Consider the following 18,852-nt stretch of genomic DNA (forward strand, 5'->3'; position numbering starts at 1 on the left):
ATTGTTCACCTGATCCATCATATCGACCATAGAATTCTCCTCCACGACTGGAGTTTATGGTCTTAATCCGCTTGTTTAGCTCATTTTCAACTTCAGCTTTATATTTCTGAAACATTTCCAGAGATTCTGATTTCTCATGAACGAGATATAGGTGGCCATATCGAGAATAATCATCTGTGAAAGTAATAAAGTAGTGTTGACCATTTCTTGTTGATGTAAGAAATGGTCCACATATATCTGTATGAATCAATTCCAAGACATCTGAAGCTCGAATGGCCCCTTTTCCCTTAGGTTTTGTTTGTTTTCTCTTGATACACTTGATGCAAGTGTGGATATTCTTGTCATTAAAGGGATCTAGAATACCATCTCACAGAAGGCCATCGATTCTCTGATGAGAGAATCGATCCAAAATTTAAGATACATTTTTTGAGTTTATGAGTGCATGGGGGTTTTTGATGAATGTGTTATACTTTTACCATGGATTTTCCAATCAATTCACTTTAGAAACTGTAGGAATAAAAATTATCATATCAATCTCAATTATCCAGTTCATAGTGTTGGTTCAAATCAAAAATGGAAAAATATAATATGTGGTATCTTGGAAACGTTTCCAAGAAATTTTCCATGACCTTATAATTTCTTTGAAATTTTTTATTGTAAAGATGCATAAAAATTTTATCAGTGCACTATAAGTGTGCATGTGATGTGTTTGATGAGTGAAATACACCAAACACATTGTATGCCATGTGCCTTCTATTCTCTTTGAGAATCAACAACGAGAGCGCCTTGTTTTTCTAATAGTATCATTTTTGGCCCTAATTTATATTTGAACTTGGATGCTACACTGAGAAAGAATATTGAGGACAACTGTAATCTACCACTACATAATTAAGTACCAGCTCAATATTCAAGCACATCATTAAGCCCAAACTTAACGGTTGACTACATCATTAGGCATATGCAAAAAGATATCTACATCATTAAGCACATGAGTCAATAGTTGACTGCTCTAATGGGCATATTGTTCAGAAAAAGCTCCAGATTTTACGGATCTCCCCTAATCAAATACGTGAATTAGACAAACCAATTCAAGGCATCAACTCAATCTACATGCATTCATAATAGAAAGAGAAAAGTGATGGCGCGGCCCCGTCTGAGACCGCAGGACCACCGCTTGAGGAGTCGGCATCGCCTTCAATCTCGCCACCAACTCGCATCCAGCCCGCAAGACAAGCCAAAGCGACGACGCGCGTACCCGGATTCAGATATCCCGGATAGCGGCGCGCCCCCCTTCGATCCCATCTATCTTTTTATTTCTATTGTGCTTCTCATCTTTCATAGTTTTGTTGTAGTGAGGGGAAGTTCCCATATGAGGATACCTTCCCCTCCCATCAACCTAGTGGGCCTAATAAGCCCCTTTTATTTCTTTTCCCTTTGTAGTTTAAGGGGCCCATTTATCCTTCCTATATAAGGGAGGGGTGGGCCCCCCCCAGACCACTCTTGAATTTTCATTGAAAAAGTATAACTTTTGGAAGTCAAAGAGTCAGTACGTGGAGGAAGAAGGAAGAAGAAAGAAGGAAGAAGGAAGAAGGAAGGAGGAAAGAGGAAGGAGGAAGAAGAAGAGGAAGAGAGAGGAGAAAGAGTGGCCGACGCCGCCGCTGTCCCCGGTGCTCCGCCGTCCCACGACCGACCGCCGCTCCGCGTGCCATCGTCGCATTGCGTGCCGACGCCGCCTCGCACGCTGCCGCTGTCCCATGCGCCGCCGAGCCCGTGCTGCCGCCACCCTGCGTGCTGCCGTCGTCCCGCAAGTTGTCGCCATCCTCGTGCTCCACCCGCGCGCCGTCGCAGCCTGTGCACCGCCGCCGTCCCTTTGCGTACCCGCTCGCCGACCACGCCCGGCCTGCGCCCCACGCGCCCGCTGCCGCTGACCTCCCGGCCGCGCGCCACCGTGCACCGTCCGCGTTCCGCATCCGCTCGCCGACCTCGCCTGGTCTGCGCGCCACACGCCCTCTGCCGCAGTCACACGCAGTCGTGCGCCGGCGTGCGCCGTCCGCGCGTCGCGCCCACTCCGCGCGCTTAGCGCCGCCCGCGCACCGCCCTCGCGCGCTGTCTGTGCCTGCTCGTGCGCCAGCGGTGCATCGTCGGGGTGCCGTCCGCGCGCCATCGCGCCTCGCCCGTTCGTGTGCCGGCTGCGCCCGCCGCTGCCCTGCGATCGTCCGCGCGACCCCACCACCGCATCACCTCTAGTCACGTGACGTCGACTCGCGCCGCCTTTCTCTTCACCGGTACCAGTCCTGATCACCGCGCCGTTACCGCCCTCCAACGGTCCTTGGGTGCTACCAAGATAGTTGTCGCCAGATGCGACGAAGGTACCCCTCTCCACTGTCCTTTATCTCTTACCTTTTCCAGTACTCTTTCGATTTGCCTCCACCGCGCTCGGGTTAGACGTAGGTGAGAGTGAGATAGGTTGAGAAAACGACGACGAATTCTTTGAGAGTCTTACCTGGCTGGTACGAGTCGGGCGAGCCCGACGAGCGTGAGCATCTAAGCGGGATATTCCCATTCGGCGACATAGTCATCCTCGACCCTCTCGGGCGAGGTTCGGGTGGCCTGGTTGACCCTCCCTAGGCGACCTCGTCGGATCTGTGGAATGGCATCACCGCGAGTCAGCATTTGCGCATACTACAGTTAGGACTTTTCACATTTCCGTCATTATTCATAACTGTCCATCCGCATTATCGGACGACACTTACCGTCGTTGTCCGATAGAGATCCTCATTTGATACCGAGCCGCTACCCTCGGTGTCGACCGGACGACGTCTTGACGATGTCCGGCATCAAAAGTGAGGTACAAAGCAATAAAGAATCATCTGGATTTAGATAATTGATCAATTACCAAAATACAGTCTACACTTAATGACGGCATTGAAAATGGAAGTATTTAAATTGACGACATATGCCTCATGCCTTGGGAGATTCAATTATCCCTAGAGATAATTGTTGGATTAATGGGATATGTACTATATAGATTTTATAAATATCACTTGATTACCTTTTTTGCCATTATTATGGGGTGGCCATTGTCTACATGGATGAAGTCATCATTGTGTAACAATCTTGGATCACAACCAATGGGAGCCAATTTTGGGTGCTGATTTAGTGTGGAGATCAACAAGTTGCTTTCTGGTTGGCAGAAAGGTGACCTAAATTTTTTATTTGAAACTTCTGTCCATCTTTACGATGGACTCTGTTATGCCTCCATTGCATAATAATTTCTATCAATGTGTTCCTTTGAGATTACATAATAAATATTTGTTTGAAACTCAATTATCAGCACCGGGGTTGTGCATGTGATGATAAGCTTTATTGATGGCATAAGAGATGTCAGGCGATGGGTGAGTTAAATATTTGAGACTTCCTGCGGTTTGGTATTAAAGGTTTTTTCAGGTTTCTTAAATGCAGGGAATGAAGCACTATGATGATGAGTGCTTACATGTTTAAATCTTGGCATGGTTGAAGAATGGTGGTTATGTACTTAGATTGTGAGGCATGACCTTGATTACAAGACCAATAAAATAGTTGGCCTTACTAAGATCTCGAACTGAAAAATGGGACTGAAATGATTGAATGCCTAATGTACACAAAATCAGATATGATTAGGGAAGGAAAAGGTCTGACCAAAGTTTGGCCGATCGGACCAAACCAGACAATCGGTCAGCCTTTTTAGGGCTGACCAACCCTTATGATCAAGGTCTCACTCGCACATCAAAATGAACCGAAGTATGCCCATATTCCTCTCCCCCTCTCTCCCTCTGGTGTCTCCCTCTCTCCCACTCTCCCACTCTTCCTCTCTCTATCTGTATCACTCTCTTCCTCTCTCTCACACACTCTCTTCCTCTTTCCCTCTTCTTCTCTCTCCCTCTCCCTCTCCCTCTCTCTCTCCCTCTCTACTGCTCATTCTCTCACTCTTCCTCTTTCAAATTAGATCAATAAAATTATGCTTTTATACTTCTTTTTAACTTCATATTTTTAGAATTGCACTTGCATTATTCACCAGTTAAGGATGTAAATTTATAATTTATTTTCCGACGCTCTATATATATATTATTGATTCTGAGACAAACCCCACTTGAATCCTTAGAGTCAAGTGGGTTTCTCACACCTTCTTGGAGTTTTATTTGAAAAACAGGACTTAGGTAAATACAATGTTGAATTTGAGATACAAATGGGAGAAAAGTAGAAACTCAAGCCATCTAATAGATAATAAAGAAGAGGCCCAATACACAAGAACCCCACTCTAGAAGCCCATTCAAACCTCCTTAAAGACCAGGTCAACTAAAGGCAAAAGCTGTGGAACTAACCCACAATTTGAATTTGAAAGGCTTGTTTTTAAGTCTGGGAAGGAGAGAACAGGGGTCTAGGCTTTAAATCAAGAAATCCTAGCCCTCCAAACCCTTGGAATTAAATCCAATGGCTGAGAGAGTTAGGACACTCCTATTTAATCTCTTCTTCCATCTCTTTGCATCTCATCTTGTATTTGTGCTCCCAACTTATTGTTGGAGCCCTAGTGCATCAGATTTCTTTGATCCATTCTTGTTCTACAAGATTGTGGGAGAGAGGGTTCAAGGGTGATCAAGATTATTGGAGAAAGAGCACCACTTGGCTCTCGAGGGAAGTGACAACAAGGTTCATGTGATCTCCTGAATGCTCAAATTAAATTTTCTCACCACTTTATTTAGGTAAACATTGCAATGGATAGCGTAGACTTCAATATTTCCTACCCATCAAATAACAATGAAAAATTCTTCATGTAGCAAAAGTTACAGCCTTTTTAGTCTACTTTCCCTCTGTGAAGCGCCGCTGCCCACAAATTGCGGCTGAAGGTTTTCTTCAACTTTAAATATTACTTCTTGCCTTAAAAATCCCCCAATAGCTCCTAAAAAATACATTTAATCATTAAAACTTATCTAAAACAAAACAAATATGTATTTCATTTTTAAAAAATAGTTTTAACTAGTTTTAATTTATTGCATTGATTTTCTTATTTAGGAAATACTTAAAAATCCAGAAAAAAATATAAATCACCTGAAATAATTATTTTAAAATATATTAGAAATAAAATTTACTGTCTCATTACCTTTTCCTTGTGGATTCAACCCTTAATTACCTTGTTCTATGTAAGGAAAATTTTATTAATATTTTTACATAAAGTAGAGACTTAAAATGACCTACTTAACCCAATGTCTGGTTTATTAGTGTCCAAGGCTAGTTTCAAAGTAGTGTGATGTAGTGTAAGTTACATGTTGACGAGTAAGATAGATACATTAAATTGTGCACTGTCATGTTCAAGATAAATATGAAAGTTAAATGGAAAAATATGAGTTAAATCATCATGAATCAGGTAATGTTGTCACTGAGTAAAAGTTGTGAACATTAAGAACACCATAAATGAGGCGAGAGTGCTTAAAAAGAAAGTGTGGATGGAATCGTTAGAATTAAAGAAGATAAAATTACAGGACCGATGAAATGGGGAATGTGTGTGCAGATTCAATTTTAAAGGTTTGAGGATTTGACAAGAAAATTGAGGTCAAAGATATGGTATGAATAATTTTGGGTGAATTGACAGGGCTTTGAGAATTTGGGTGTTAAATCTATCAATACATAGGAATTTCGAATGTAGGCAAATGGAGATTTTTTCCCTCAAAGATCACATTTGAAAAGGCCAATAACAAAGTTAAGTACTTTGAAAAATAATCACTTTAATTATTTTCGTGATTTAATACACCATTTTGAACCCTTAGAATAGGGAATACAAACCATTTCATCCGTCTTTTGAGTGTTTATCCTAAAAAGAACTACAAACAACCTTTCAATGTCCTTTAGTTTTTTAGAAATGCTCATTTGTATCATGTATCTGCCTCAAATCACCCTTCCAAACCCTCACACAGATAATAAGACATGTTTCGTCACTATTGTACTTGTTTCTGCATTAAAAAGGCTAAGATCAGTGCTTCTACATTCAGGAAGTGACTAGTTTCATATTGCTGTCTAAGAAGAGAAATTTTTTTTCTGAAAGAAGAAGAGAAATTTTATGCCTTGACATAGATAAAATGTGAAGTTCCATAAAAATTAGGGTTTCAAGTAAAAAATACTAAAGGCCATCTATTTGAAAATATCTGATTATAATTATTTTTATACCTTAAAATATCCTTTTGAACCTTACAATATAAATCATGTGATCCATTTTTCAGTGTTTCTCCATAAAATAACACTCGAAACAATCGTTTGATGCTATTTCATAGCAACAAAGGCTATTTTAAAAGGAAAATATGCCGAGGACAATTTTCCTTAAAAATGGTCACCTATATCAGGTATTTGCCTCAAACCACCTACTTCAAACCCTAATACAACTAATAAGACCCACTTAATGACTATTTTTAGCGCTTTTGCATCTTAAAGGATTAGATCAGCATTTAAACATGAGGGAATTCATTAAATTCATATTAATGCTGGAGAAGACACTTTCTATGCCCAGAGATGGCTAAAAGGCAAAATTCCATTGCAAATTTGAGGATTTCAAGATAACCAATACTAATGTCCTGTTGATGTAGCCTTATCCCAAGAGTGGTGTAGAAACATGACTTGAATATGAAAGCCTTACTCTACTTGAAGCAGCCAAGTTTTAAATCCAGAAAAGAACAATCATACAGGTTATTTTTCCTAATCTAAGCATTATAACATGTGTTTTAAAGGAGAAAAATAATTAAACTTAGTTTTTTAATAATGGTGTTTCTTACTTGCACATGAAACACTTAAAAATCATAATAAAATTTAAAATTTTAGCTATTTTAGGGCATTGAAAGTTTTCTTATCAAGCATCAATATGAATGTAGTTACTTGATGTAGAAACACTGCTCTTATTATTTTTATGAAATAATTGGTGTATCCTTAGCCAAGGAATGGTGTAGAAATACAAGACTACCTATAGTCTTCAAAAATAAAAATAAAGAATGGTGTACAAGTACAACTCAAGTCCAAATGCCTTACTCTACAACCCTTGAGTCCAAAAGGGCATTGTGTATGGGTCCATAAGCAATGGAGCACTCTCTATCAAGGAGAAAACTCAGAGGGGATAAACAAGTTAAGCTGAAAAATAACATACTTCAATAATGACCCTTGAAGGTTGCAACGTGGCCTTAGATAGGCCCCAAAAACATTGAAAAAAAACACTAATAAGATAAAACAGAAGATCGACATCCTGACAGGCTTGAGAAGAGATATTCTGAAGTTTTTTATCGCTGAAGAGGATTTTGACTAGACAAAGTAGGAGGTCTGGACCTTAAAAAAGGCATAGCATATATATTCTTAAATGCTACCAGAAGATTCTGGTGGAAGAAGAATCTGTGAGAAGATTTTGCTAAAGATAGAATATGGTAGAGGAATTTGTGGGCCTTTAAGCACTTCTTTGTAGCTATTGTCTGCTTCTAGAATAATCTCCATCTTGGGCCTCCACTTGCCAATGAACATCAAGAAATGGGGTATTGGGCTACATCAGTCACCCCTTCTTCAAGAGAACTTTCCCTAACGATATCTCCATATGCAACAAAGTACCCATAAAAGTACTCATTGATGTCATATACATAGAATATTTGAGAGATGCCACATCTTTCTGAAGCTCGATGATGTTGGTTTTGTCATTGATTTTTTAAAAATATTTTAGGGACAATACATTACATAGGAAGACCATAACCACATCACCATATGTGAAAACCTTCTTACATTGTTTCTTGTGTGCAGTCTACAAATGTGGACTGGCTTGATTTTGTCATACATGTTTCTTGCTGGAAGCTCTTTCCATTTTATAAAGATGACTATTGGAGGTCTAAAAGTATCCAAGGAGGAAACAGTAGAAAATGGGGACTGCTCGGTTGAACGATTCATAATATATTCATAGGCAAACACAACTTACGTGGATGTCAGATCCGAACATTTTTGGCTTCGAATTCATCCTGTAGCAGGTGCAAAAACTAATTCTTGGGTTTCCAAGGATTTAGGATAGGTCATCAGTTCTTCCATCGATGAGGAACATAAAGCACCACATTGAACTTTTCCCGAGAGGAGTTTTAATAAAATTTTCCCACTATAGAATGAGCCCCAATCAGAATAAAAAATTTCAAGATCAAGTTGAAGATCTATTACACAAAGAACGCATAAGAGAGAACGTGTATCAACACTTATTCAGGTCGCTAAAATAATTAAGGTAAAATATCACTTGACCATTCAAGAACTTGATGATATGCTAGACATTTTATGAACCTCAAATGTGTTCTTCATTATCATCTTAAAGATAATATATCATCAGATGCATATTCTCTAAAGAATCCGAACACTATTTTGAGTGTTTTAAGAAGAGTAAAAAACAATAAACCCTTCACTTCTAAAATTAGTCATGAAAACCTTGTATCTGTCTCGAAACACCATTTTGAAGGATGTTTAGAGCTAAAGACTTGTTTAATAGCTGCAGTCATTATTTCCACAAGCAAAACACTGAAAGCTACTTATTTGTAGGACAATAAGTAAACTCGTGTTTCTAGCTAAGACCAGCTTTCCAACCTTTGTATAGCTAAAATGAGCTCTTTATGAATTTTCTGAGTTTTCTATAAAAATAAACATTACATTTTTTCAATAAAAATGGCTGGAAGCATTATAGTTAAATGGACCTCCTTTACTCCTTTCATATCTAAAAAGGAATCTTTTATCCATGTTTCTAGTGTTTTTACAGAAAATGGAAACACTAAAAATATTCCCTAAAAATAATCATTTACATTGTATTTTTGTCTTAAAACACCCATTTACATTTACATTTACAAGTAAGTTTTTAATTACTGCTTTAAGTATGTCTACAAAAACAACACTAAAAACAATTTCCATGTATAAATAATCATCGACATCATTATTCTAGTTTAAAATACTTTTAAAAACCGAGTTTGGGTCTTAAGGACCTATTTCTTCAATGCTTTGAGCATTCAGCAGGAAAATTACTTAAAACATTTTCTTGTAAAAAATGATTGGGTTAGTTGTTGTTTTCTGGAAGCTACAGAAAAAAAACATTAAAACCATTTTATTATAAAAATATTTAAGATATTATATTTTTTAAGCCTTTTAGTTGTAAGATAACTTTCATGTAGAAAAATTTTATATGTAGAGTGTTTCTTGATCAATTTTTAAAGAGTTCCTACAGAAAAAATAATGAAAGTTTATTCATGTAGAAATAGTTGTACAGAAGATGTTCCTGTCACACAAAATTTTTGCTAACATGACCTGATTTATCGCTGTTTTGAGTGTTTTGCAAAAAAATGTGGATTTTCTTGTAAAACAATCATTCATAACTTATATACCATTTTTCATTTTTTTTAAATATAAATATCTGTTTCATAACCATTTCGAGTATCTTAGCAGAAAGAAACATTGAAAAACACATCACTGTAGCAATTACAAGTAATATTGGTTGCTCCCTGAAACACACTTTTCATGCATTTTAATAACTAAAATGATTTAAATTATGATTGCTTTGAGAGTAAAAATAGAAAAAACACTCAAAGCCATTTGAGTGTTTAGTGATGAATCTGAGAAGGAAATGAAATTAAGAATCTTAACTTTTTATTGCTTTTTTGAGTGTTACAACAGGAAAAAAAGCAAAATATTTTCTTGTAAAGGCTGATCCTCGAACAAACTAACACAGTGGTCAATGACTCTATAAGATAACACAGTGAACAAACTAAATAGAAGGCCATTCCTATCACCTTCATGAACTTCTCACTGCATTTGAGCTAAGCCTTTCTGAAATCTTGTGATTAGGGACTTGTAGGACATGGAAAACATTATCATCAACCCACAATATGTCTTAAAGATGAATTCCTTGAATTCTTTTTTTAAGATCACACGTTATTTCTCCTCATTGTATCCATGAAAAAAGGTTGGCGTTATTCTATCTAGATATTTTGACGGGCTTATCTTATATCAGATGAATACAAAATTATAGTCACATGTTTTAAAATAAGTGATTATCATATTATTCTCATCATAGTTCACTCGTTAATACACATGGCTTTGTATTTTATTATAAACATATTATGTGAGTAAAAATGCATATATACGTAATAATGAATAATGAACACGGCGTGGAATGTGTGGTTAGCTTGCACAATGTATTTTTAAAATTATGGAACATAATTATATTGATTACATAGTGAAAATTTCAGGATATAGAAGGAATTGAATAAGATAATTCTTAATTCAATGTTCTGCATTTTTTGTGATCTTTTGAATTTTCTAAAATTGATAATAAACTAAGAAGAAAATAATGCGAGACATCACTATGTTATTTATAATGATCAATTATCAACGAATATTTTCGAAGCTGAGGCCTGTCTAAAGTCATGTTTGACAATGTAATTTGATTATGTAAAAAATATAAAGTGTTATCAACGTTCATCGTTTATTGAGAATATTTATGGTTGATAGAATTTTCAATTAGATCCAAGTGACCAACTAGATTGATGATTATATCTGACTATTGATCAATCTAATCAACCATAAATACTAAGGACAAGAGGTTAAGGTTCATCAAAATCCCGAGTTAAAATAGTCTTGAAGGAGAACTCAAAATATTAAATGGACTCGAATGCGCTACTGCATAAAAGGGTGTAAAATAGTCTTGGGGAACTTCTCGGAAAAATATTAAAGTCGCACCCGCTTGTGAACTCGAGCCTGAATCTTCAGTGACTTAATAACATGAGAATGTATCTGAATGTTACGAAGTGAATGAAGATTTACATGGAAGTGAAAGAATGCGGAATCATTAATGAAAAAAAAACACAGAATCAGAAGTAACTATGCTTACCCCTAGTTTACGCCTTCATTGTTAAAAAATCCAAATAATAGATTTCTAACTCATACTCATTTGTATTTGTAAATTATGGGTTCAACTTGTTCATTTCTTCAGATGGAGTCATTATTATTTGTGAAAGTGGGTGTATAGTGCTGGGACGCGGACGGGACAATTTTTTCGTCCCGCGAAAAAAAATCCTCCTGTCCGAGGATACGGACAAATTTCGGGATGAAAATTTGTCCACGGGACCACTGGACGGGATGGTTTTCGTGCCGTGGGACGAAAAAACCGTAGGTCCGGAGGTCTCGGACGAATCTAAATGGAAAACCGCCAGATTCATATCCAACAATTGAGATGTTGCCACTTGGTCTCACAATGACAATTTACATCAAAATCCCTGTATTTTGATGTGCATGCAAATGGACGCCGCTCGGAAATAATTGTACATATGTCCCTTTGCGTTCTATCTCCTCAGTAATTCCCTAAAAAACTTGAAAAAATCAATATTAGTATATTAAAAATATATAATAGATTTATTTCGTCGGGGACAAATTTCGGGACGAAAACTCGTTTCGGGAGGACTAAACGGGACGGAAAACCGTCCCGGTATGATTGGACTCGTTCCGGTTTTATCGACAAAAAACCGTCCCGTCCTCCGTCCATGAACTTACTATAGACGTCGGACGGGACGAAATACGGACCGTCCCGTTCGTCGTCCGTGTCCGGGACGATCCGGAACTATACATATGTTGGTGTTTAGGGGAATAATGTGGAAAATATATTTATGAAAGTTTAAGGGTTACCAAATGAATATGTAGAAAGTCGAGGACTTTATGAAGGAATCTGGAGCCCTAATAGCTCGCCGCTTCGTTCCTCGCTGTCCGCCATCCCGACCGACGCCGTAGCTGCTTTCACTTTGGAGAACTGTGGTCGTCGTACAAAGGTGTTTGCCCCCATCTGGATCTTTGTTTGTTGAGCTTTGTAATTCTTTCATTTCTACGATTGGAGGGTGAAATTCATTTTTTATGTTATGATCTGTAACTATTTTGACTTGGGTGGGCATGTTATCGGCTATTGATTCGTTGGTCGGTGTAAATTTTGTATCTTTGTTATTTCTTGAGTTTTTGTTGATTCGCCTGTATTGTTTGTCGTATTTTGGTGTGCTTTGTATGGATTTGTGACGTAGACTGCATTGTTTTCTGCCTACGTTTCCGTTATCTCGCAGGACAATCGAATCCCATTTGAAATTTGATCTTAATTTTGTTGATTTGGTTTCTACCGGTGTATATTAGTCTTAACAACAGGTGGGGGAAGGGGAATAAAGTTTCTTGCAAGATTTATTAAGGAAAATATGTTGTCCTGTTTGCCAATTCGTATAACAATAACTCACTTTTTTGTTTGCCATTGAACGACAATGGGGAGATTTGGGTTGTTATGTTGAATAAAGTTCAAATTGAATAAATCTCCTCTCAGGCAATACACAGTTTTCAATTGAATAAATATCCCTATTGCTTGTCGTCATTATGTTATCCTATTTTTGGGTCTTTTTTCTTTTCTAGAATTCTGGCGATGATGTTAATTTCGTTTCGTTACGTCAGTATAATTAATGTTTGACTGATGGATTGATGATGAACACTTGCGGAACTATTGCATACTGGCATGGATGATTTGGAACAATCGCTTCTGTCTAATGCTAGAAACTCCATAATTTCTGGCCTACTCTTTCTTGATTTAAAGCTAATATCCATTTCATGATGCCATTTACAGGACAATCAAGCTTCATTCTGCTTTGTGCTAGAATAAGTTGTATGATTTTGTTGGAGTAGTTGGATCTACATAAAGAATGGAGGACTGGGGTAGCTACCTTCTTTTCTTATCAGAATATTTCTTTATTGAAATAAAGTTCTGAAGTCTAACAATGTCTAGTGAAAAGGCTTTAAGGAAACTGATGTAATTCTTTGTAACAGCATTTGACTGTGTTTCGGAGTTTGACTTATCTTCATATTTTTGCATTCTAAATTAGATGCAAGTTGTGATAAAAACTCGTTCTGCAGAATCTGAGGAGTTTGAGCCAGTAGCTCCCATCGCAAAGAAAGAACTTCCAAAAGGTAAATGGGATGATGAAGATGTGGAAGAAGAAGATGTCAAAGAATCCTGGGAAGATGAGGATTCCTCTGAGGTGAATATCTTTTTCGTTCCCTTCATTTTTTTCTCAGAAGATGATGCCTTTTTCTCCAAAAGTGCAATTCAGTGTGTGTTTATTTATAGTCATTAAACGTGTCCCAAAAATCTATTCTCTTCAGACTTTTAAAGTTCTTGTGACGTTTTCCAGACTGGTAATAATTTGGATGGGCTTCTAGTGACTGATAGTGTTTGGCCTCCTTGATCATCCTCGTCATTTGTCCATGACTATGATGACCATGGCGGTGATAATTTTGCAGATTGGGTAAAGATCTTTACAATTCTATATCATGAATAGTTAAAAAAAACAATTCTATGTCATGAGGATAATGATAACATGTCATCATTTTTTTCTTCAAAAAAAGAATAACATGTCATCATTTTAGTCATCTACTTGTGCCAGGATGATGATGAGAAAGCTGTCCTTCATCGTCTCTCATCCTTGTCATTTGCACACGCACTAGGGACAATAAGGATGACGATGGTTTATTCAACAGTGTTGAGTTCCTTGTGACTGTGGATGACGAATCATCATTGTTCTCGTCATATATCTGCGCCAGGATGGAGATACCAACGCTGACCTAGTCATCATCATCATCGTCACTTGTCCACACCTTAAATGATGACGACGAAATTGTCATCATCATTGGCACGATCTTGTGATGATGTTGAAGGCGATGATGCTTTTGTCACGGACTAGAGACGGGGTAGGAGCCTTTCCAACTATGAATGATGGCGATGATGCGTAAATATTTATATTAACTAATCTACGACAAGGAATTTTTTCTTCTCCAGAATTTTGTTCCGTGAATAATTTCTTCTCCAGAATTTCACTGAATATGGTGATTTGTGGATTGCTATCCGAATTCCTAGTGTAATTAAACTCATATGGGTGTTTAATTTTATGTACAAAGTTGTCTTGATCTCGGTGGAATACCCTTTTGTAATTTCAGAAGCCCAAACCCCAGCCCACAGTTGAGAAGCCGGCGCCAAAGCCCAGCGCGAAATCCCATGGGAAGAAGGCGAAGGCCGGTGAACTGAATGTAAACGAAGGCAAGTCAACCACAGTTAGCAACGACGTGCTTTCGGATCCTCTTGCAGAGAAATTGCGGCAGCAGAGGTCAGAACTCCTTCATATCTGTTTTGTGCTATGGAACAAACCTAATGCCGTTGACCTTTGTTGTAGGCTTGTGGAAGAAGCTGACTATAAGTCAACGACTGAGTTATTTGGGAAGAGCGGCAACGAGAAGACTTTGGACAATTTTATACCCAAGTCGGAAGAAGATTTCTTGGAGTACGCGCAGCTCATCTCCCATAAGATCCGTCCATATGATGTATGTTATCTCTCTCTCTTCATTCGCTGGAGCAATTCTCATCCCTCTCTATTTTTTATCCTCTTACATTGACATGTTACTGTCTTCGGGGTTATCAGAAAAGCTACCACTTTGCGGGGATGCTTAAGGCAGTGTTGAGATTGTCCATGGTGAACATGAAAGCTGCCGACGCCAAGGATGTTGCCTCCTCTATTTCTGCCTTAGCCAACGAGAAGCTCAAGGCCGAGAAGGAAGCTGCTGCCGGCAAGAAGAAACAAGGTTATCTCTTGCTCTCTCTCGCTCTCTCTCGCTCTCTCGCTCTCTCGCTCTCTCGCTCTCTCGCTCTCTCGCTCTCTCGCTCTCTCGCTCTCTCGCTCTCTCGCTCTCTCGCGCTCTCTCGCTCTCTCGCTCTCTCTCTCGCTCTCTCGCTCTCTCTCGCTCTCTCTCGCTCTCTCGCTCTCTCGCTCTCTCGCTCTCTCTCGCTCTCGCGCTCTCGCGCTCTCGCGCTCTCGCGCTCTCGCTCTCTCGCGCTCTCGCGCTCTCGCGCTCTCGCGCTCTCGCGCTCTCTCGCTCTCTCGCTCTCGCGCTCTCGCGCTCTCTCGCTCTCTCGCTCTCTTGTTCTCTCTCGCTCTCTCGCTCTCTCGCTCTCTCGCTCTCTCGCTCTCTCTCGCTCTCTTGCTCCTTGCTCTCTCTCGCTCTCTCTTGCTCCTTGCTCTCTCTCGCTCTCTCTTGCTCCTTGCTCTCTCTCGCTCTCTCTTGCTCTATCGCTCTAAGATCTATATCTCCGAAGTTGTTTAACCCAATAATCAATTGGACTTCCAGGTGCGAAGAAGAAACAGCTACTTGTGGATACCGCAAACGATGACATGGCAGTCGGTGGCGCATACGATGCCCTGGACGACTACGATTTCATGTGATGCCCCCCTTTTTCTGTGTATCTTCTCCTTCAGCATTGCCTGAAGCGTCTGCACTTGTGTGGTGGTTCTTGTGAGAGAATATTGCTATTTGTACCTAAATCCGGCCTTTTTCCAAGTTAGATATTGAATAGGTAAAAATCAAGCTCCTGAAGTTGCCCCTTTGTTCTGGTAAAAAAGATTTCCATGCTGTTTATCCAGCCATTTTCAAACCTCTCTCCCACAGAGGCCTTTTCAGTTCATCCAATTCACGGTGTGGCACTCTGCGCGGTTATGTACATGTTCTGACTTGCTGGTCTTTATATATTTGTGTTTAGATGCTTTTAGATACTGGATATTGGATATTAGATGAATTTCATAGGGGTCCAGATGTGGCTGATGCTGGTATCGGATTTCAACAACTGATATTCAATATCAAAATACATTGTCTGAATAGCTGATACCAAAATATACATGTCCCGATATCATCCTCGGATAAGGGACACCGATATCTGATTATTGTCATCTAAGCCTTCCAATACCCAGTTCAGCATCTGTCCTAATATTGTCATCCGATATGCGAGTACAAAGATAAATACAGATGTCTGATAGCCCATCTCAGCTAACGAGTTCAGCATTCCTCCTAATATGTTCATCAGATAGGCGAATACAGAGTTAAAAACGGATATCTGATCGCCCGTTTTTGATGCCCAGTTCAGCATCCATCCTAATATCGTCATCCGAAAGCCAATAATCTGGGTAAAGGTGGCGGACTAACCCATCTCCGATAATCACTGGTTCAGCATCCGTCCTAATATGGTCATCAGATAAGCGAATACAGAGTTAAAGACTGATATCTGATCGCCCATTTTCGATGCCTAGTTCAGCATCCGTCCTAATATCGTTGTCTGAAAGTCGGTAATATGGGTAAAGGTGGCAGACTACCCATCTCAAATCATCACCAGTTTAGCATCCTTCCTAATATTGTCATCATATAAGGGAATACAGAGTTAAAGACGGATATCTGATCGCCCATTTTCGATGCCCACTTTAGCATCCGTCCTATTATCATTATCTGAAAGCCGATAATCTGTTTAAAGGTGGCGGACTAACCCATCTCCGATAATCACTGATTCAGCATCCAACCTAATATCGTCATCCTCTAAACGAATACAGAGTTAAAGACAGATATCTGATTGCCTATTTTCAATCATTAGTTCAACATCTGTCCTAATATCATCATCCGATAAATGAATATAGAGATGAAGACAGATATCTGATAGCTCAATTCCAATAACCAGTTGGGCATTCATCATAATATCATTGTCAGATAAACGAATATAAGACAGATATCTGATAGCTTGTTCCCGAGGACCAGTTCTGCATTCGTCCTAGAGATAAAGACAGACAGCTGATAGCCCATTTCAGATAATGAGTCGAGCATCTAATAGTTGAGTTGAGCATCTGATAGCCCAGTTCAGCAACCGTCCTAATATTGTCATACAATAGCCAAAAATCCGGCAAAAGGTAATCCTAATGCTGTCATCAGATACAACCCATGTCTAAATCATCCGTTCGAATATCGTCATCCAACACAATTATAAATCTAGTGGCATGGTGAGGCGAAGGGAGCTTTAGAGAGTAGGGGCATCCGTCCTAACATCGTCATCCTTTCGATAACCACTTAACCATCCGTCCTAATACTGTCATCCGGTAAGCGAATACAGAGATAAAGACAGATATCTGATAGCCAATCTCAGATTACGAGTTCAGCATCCGTCCCAATACCGTCATCAGATAAGCGAATACAGAGTTAAAGACAGATATCCCATTGCCCATTTTCGATGCCAATTTCAGCATCCGTCCTAATATCGTCATCCGAAAGCCGATAATCTGGGTAAAGGTGGCGGACTAACCCATGTCCGATAATCACCGGTTCAGCATCCGTCCTAATATCGTCATCCGAAAGCCGGTAATCTGGGTAAAGGCGGCGGACTAACCCATCTCCGATAGTCACCGGTTCAGCATCCGTTCTAATATCGTTATCTGCTAAGTGAATACAGAGTTAAAGACGGATATCCGATTGCCCGTTTTTGATCCCCAGTTCAGCATCCGTCCTAATATCATCATCTTAAAGCTGATAATCTGGGTAAAGGCGGCGGACTAACCCATCTCCGATAATCACCGGTTCAGTATCCGTCCCGATATCGTCATCCAATATGCTAAGGAATGGCAGCGAAGACAGAGGCGATGATCTCGTTGGAGAGCAAAAACCCCTCCGGATCAGATAACCGGAGAAATCTCACCTCCCCGGCGGCGGCGCGCCCCTGCAGCGCCGCCGCTGGAATCTCCTTCCCGTCAAAATCCCTCCCCCCAACGAGCCCACTGTCGACGTAATCCATAAGAGCGCCGCCGACTGCGGCGCCGATCCCCTCGCCGAACTCCGCCGCCAGCGCCGCCACGTCAACCCCCCCCGCCGTCCTCAGCGCGAGCATCACCACGTCCATGGCCACCTCCCTCACGCCACCCTCCGCCGCCGGGAACACGACGGCGCCGCCCTCCAGCGCCGCGACAAACTCCTCATATTCCTTCATCCTCCTCGGCCGCGTGAACCTCACGCCGCCGACGAAGCTGGCGGCGCCGAGCCCGAACCCGTAAAAGGGCTGGTTGCCCCAGTAGCCGAGGTTATGGCGACACGCGAATCCGGGCTTAGTGTAGCTGCTGATCTCGTAGTGGGAGTACCCGGCGGAGGAGAGTATCTCCGCAGCGGTGCGATACATGTCGGCGGAGAGGTCCTCCGAGGGGAGGGGGAGCTCGCCGGGGGTGTACAGGCGTGCGAATTTCGTGCCTTTCTCGATCTGCAAGTCGTAGACGGAGACGTGGGCGGGGGCGGCGGCGGCGGCGAGCTCGACGGAGCGCCGCCAGGCGGCGGCGGTCTGGTGGGGGAGGGAGGAGATGAGGTCGAGGCTCCAGTTGGGGACGGCGGCGGAGACGGCGGCGATGGCGCGGCGGACGTCGGCGGCGGAGTGGGCGCGGCCGCAGAGGCGGAGGAGGTCGTCTTGGAAGGCTTGGACGCCGAGCGAGACGCGGTTCGCGCCGGCGGCGAGGGTGGCGCGGAGGGCGGGCTCGTCGAAGGTGCCGGGGTCCATCTCGATGGAGATTTCGGGGTCGGGGGCGAGGCCGAAGGAAGAGGAGAGGGCGGAGACGAGGGCGGAGAGGAGATGGGCGGGGACGAGCGAGGGGGTGCCGCCGCCGAAGAAGACGGTCTGGAGCGGCGGCGCCGCGGGCGGGGCGGCGGCGGCGACGGCGGCGATCTCGCGGAGGAGGAGGGAGACGTAGGCGGAGATGCGGGGGTCGGAGGGGGGCGCGGCGGCGCCGAGGGCGATGATGGGGAAGTCGCAGTAGTGGCAGCGCCGCCGGCAGAAGGGGAGGTGGACGTAGGCGGAGGTCGTCGGCGGCGCCGCCGCCGCCGCGGCGGAGATGGGGCGGCGGAGGAGAGGGAGGAGGGATTTGGGAGAGGAGGAGAAGAGATATGGAGAAATCATCGCGGGGAAGAGAGAGGAAGTGAGTGGAG

General features: G+C 41.5%; 2 protein-coding genes across 3 annotated transcripts; one reads left to right on the forward strand and one right to left on the reverse strand.

Annotated features, from left to right (window-relative positions):
- The first annotated feature begins 11,691 nt into the window (after positions 1 to 11,691).
- Positions 11,692 to 15,401, forward strand: LOC144705877 (uncharacterized). Of its 2 annotated transcripts, none has more exons than XM_078578729.1 (7): positions 11,692 to 11,834; positions 12,659 to 12,747; positions 12,946 to 13,070; positions 14,026 to 14,192; positions 14,259 to 14,406; positions 14,505 to 14,664; positions 15,208 to 15,401. In XM_078578729.1, exons 2-7 carry the CDS (start codon positions 12,735 to 12,737, stop codon positions 15,300 to 15,302), a joined length of 708 nt encoding a protein of 235 aa, XP_078434855.1. In that variant the 5' UTR covers positions 11,692 to 11,834; positions 12,659 to 12,734; the 3' UTR covers positions 15,303 to 15,401. The 2 variants fall into 2 exon arrangements, with proteins under 2 accessions (XP_078434855.1, XP_078434856.1); XM_078578730.1 differs by lacking the exon at positions 11,692 to 11,834 and adding an exon at positions 11,955 to 11,976.
- A 1,897-nt stretch (positions 15,402 to 17,298) lies between these two features.
- Positions 17,299 to 18,852, reverse strand: LOC144705870 (Radical SAM superfamily protein). Its single transcript, XM_078578715.1, has one exon. The coding sequence runs from the start codon at positions 18,821 to 18,823 to the stop codon at positions 17,501 to 17,503; it is 1,323 nt and encodes a 440-aa protein (XP_078434841.1). The 5' UTR covers positions 18,824 to 18,852; the 3' UTR covers positions 17,299 to 17,500.

This window comes from Wolffia australiana, chromosome 7, assembly GCF_029677425.1.
Source record: "Wolffia australiana isolate 7733 chromosome 7, ASM2967742v1".
NCBI classification, from domain to species: Eukaryota; Viridiplantae; Streptophyta; class Magnoliopsida; order Alismatales; family Araceae; genus Wolffia; species Wolffia australiana.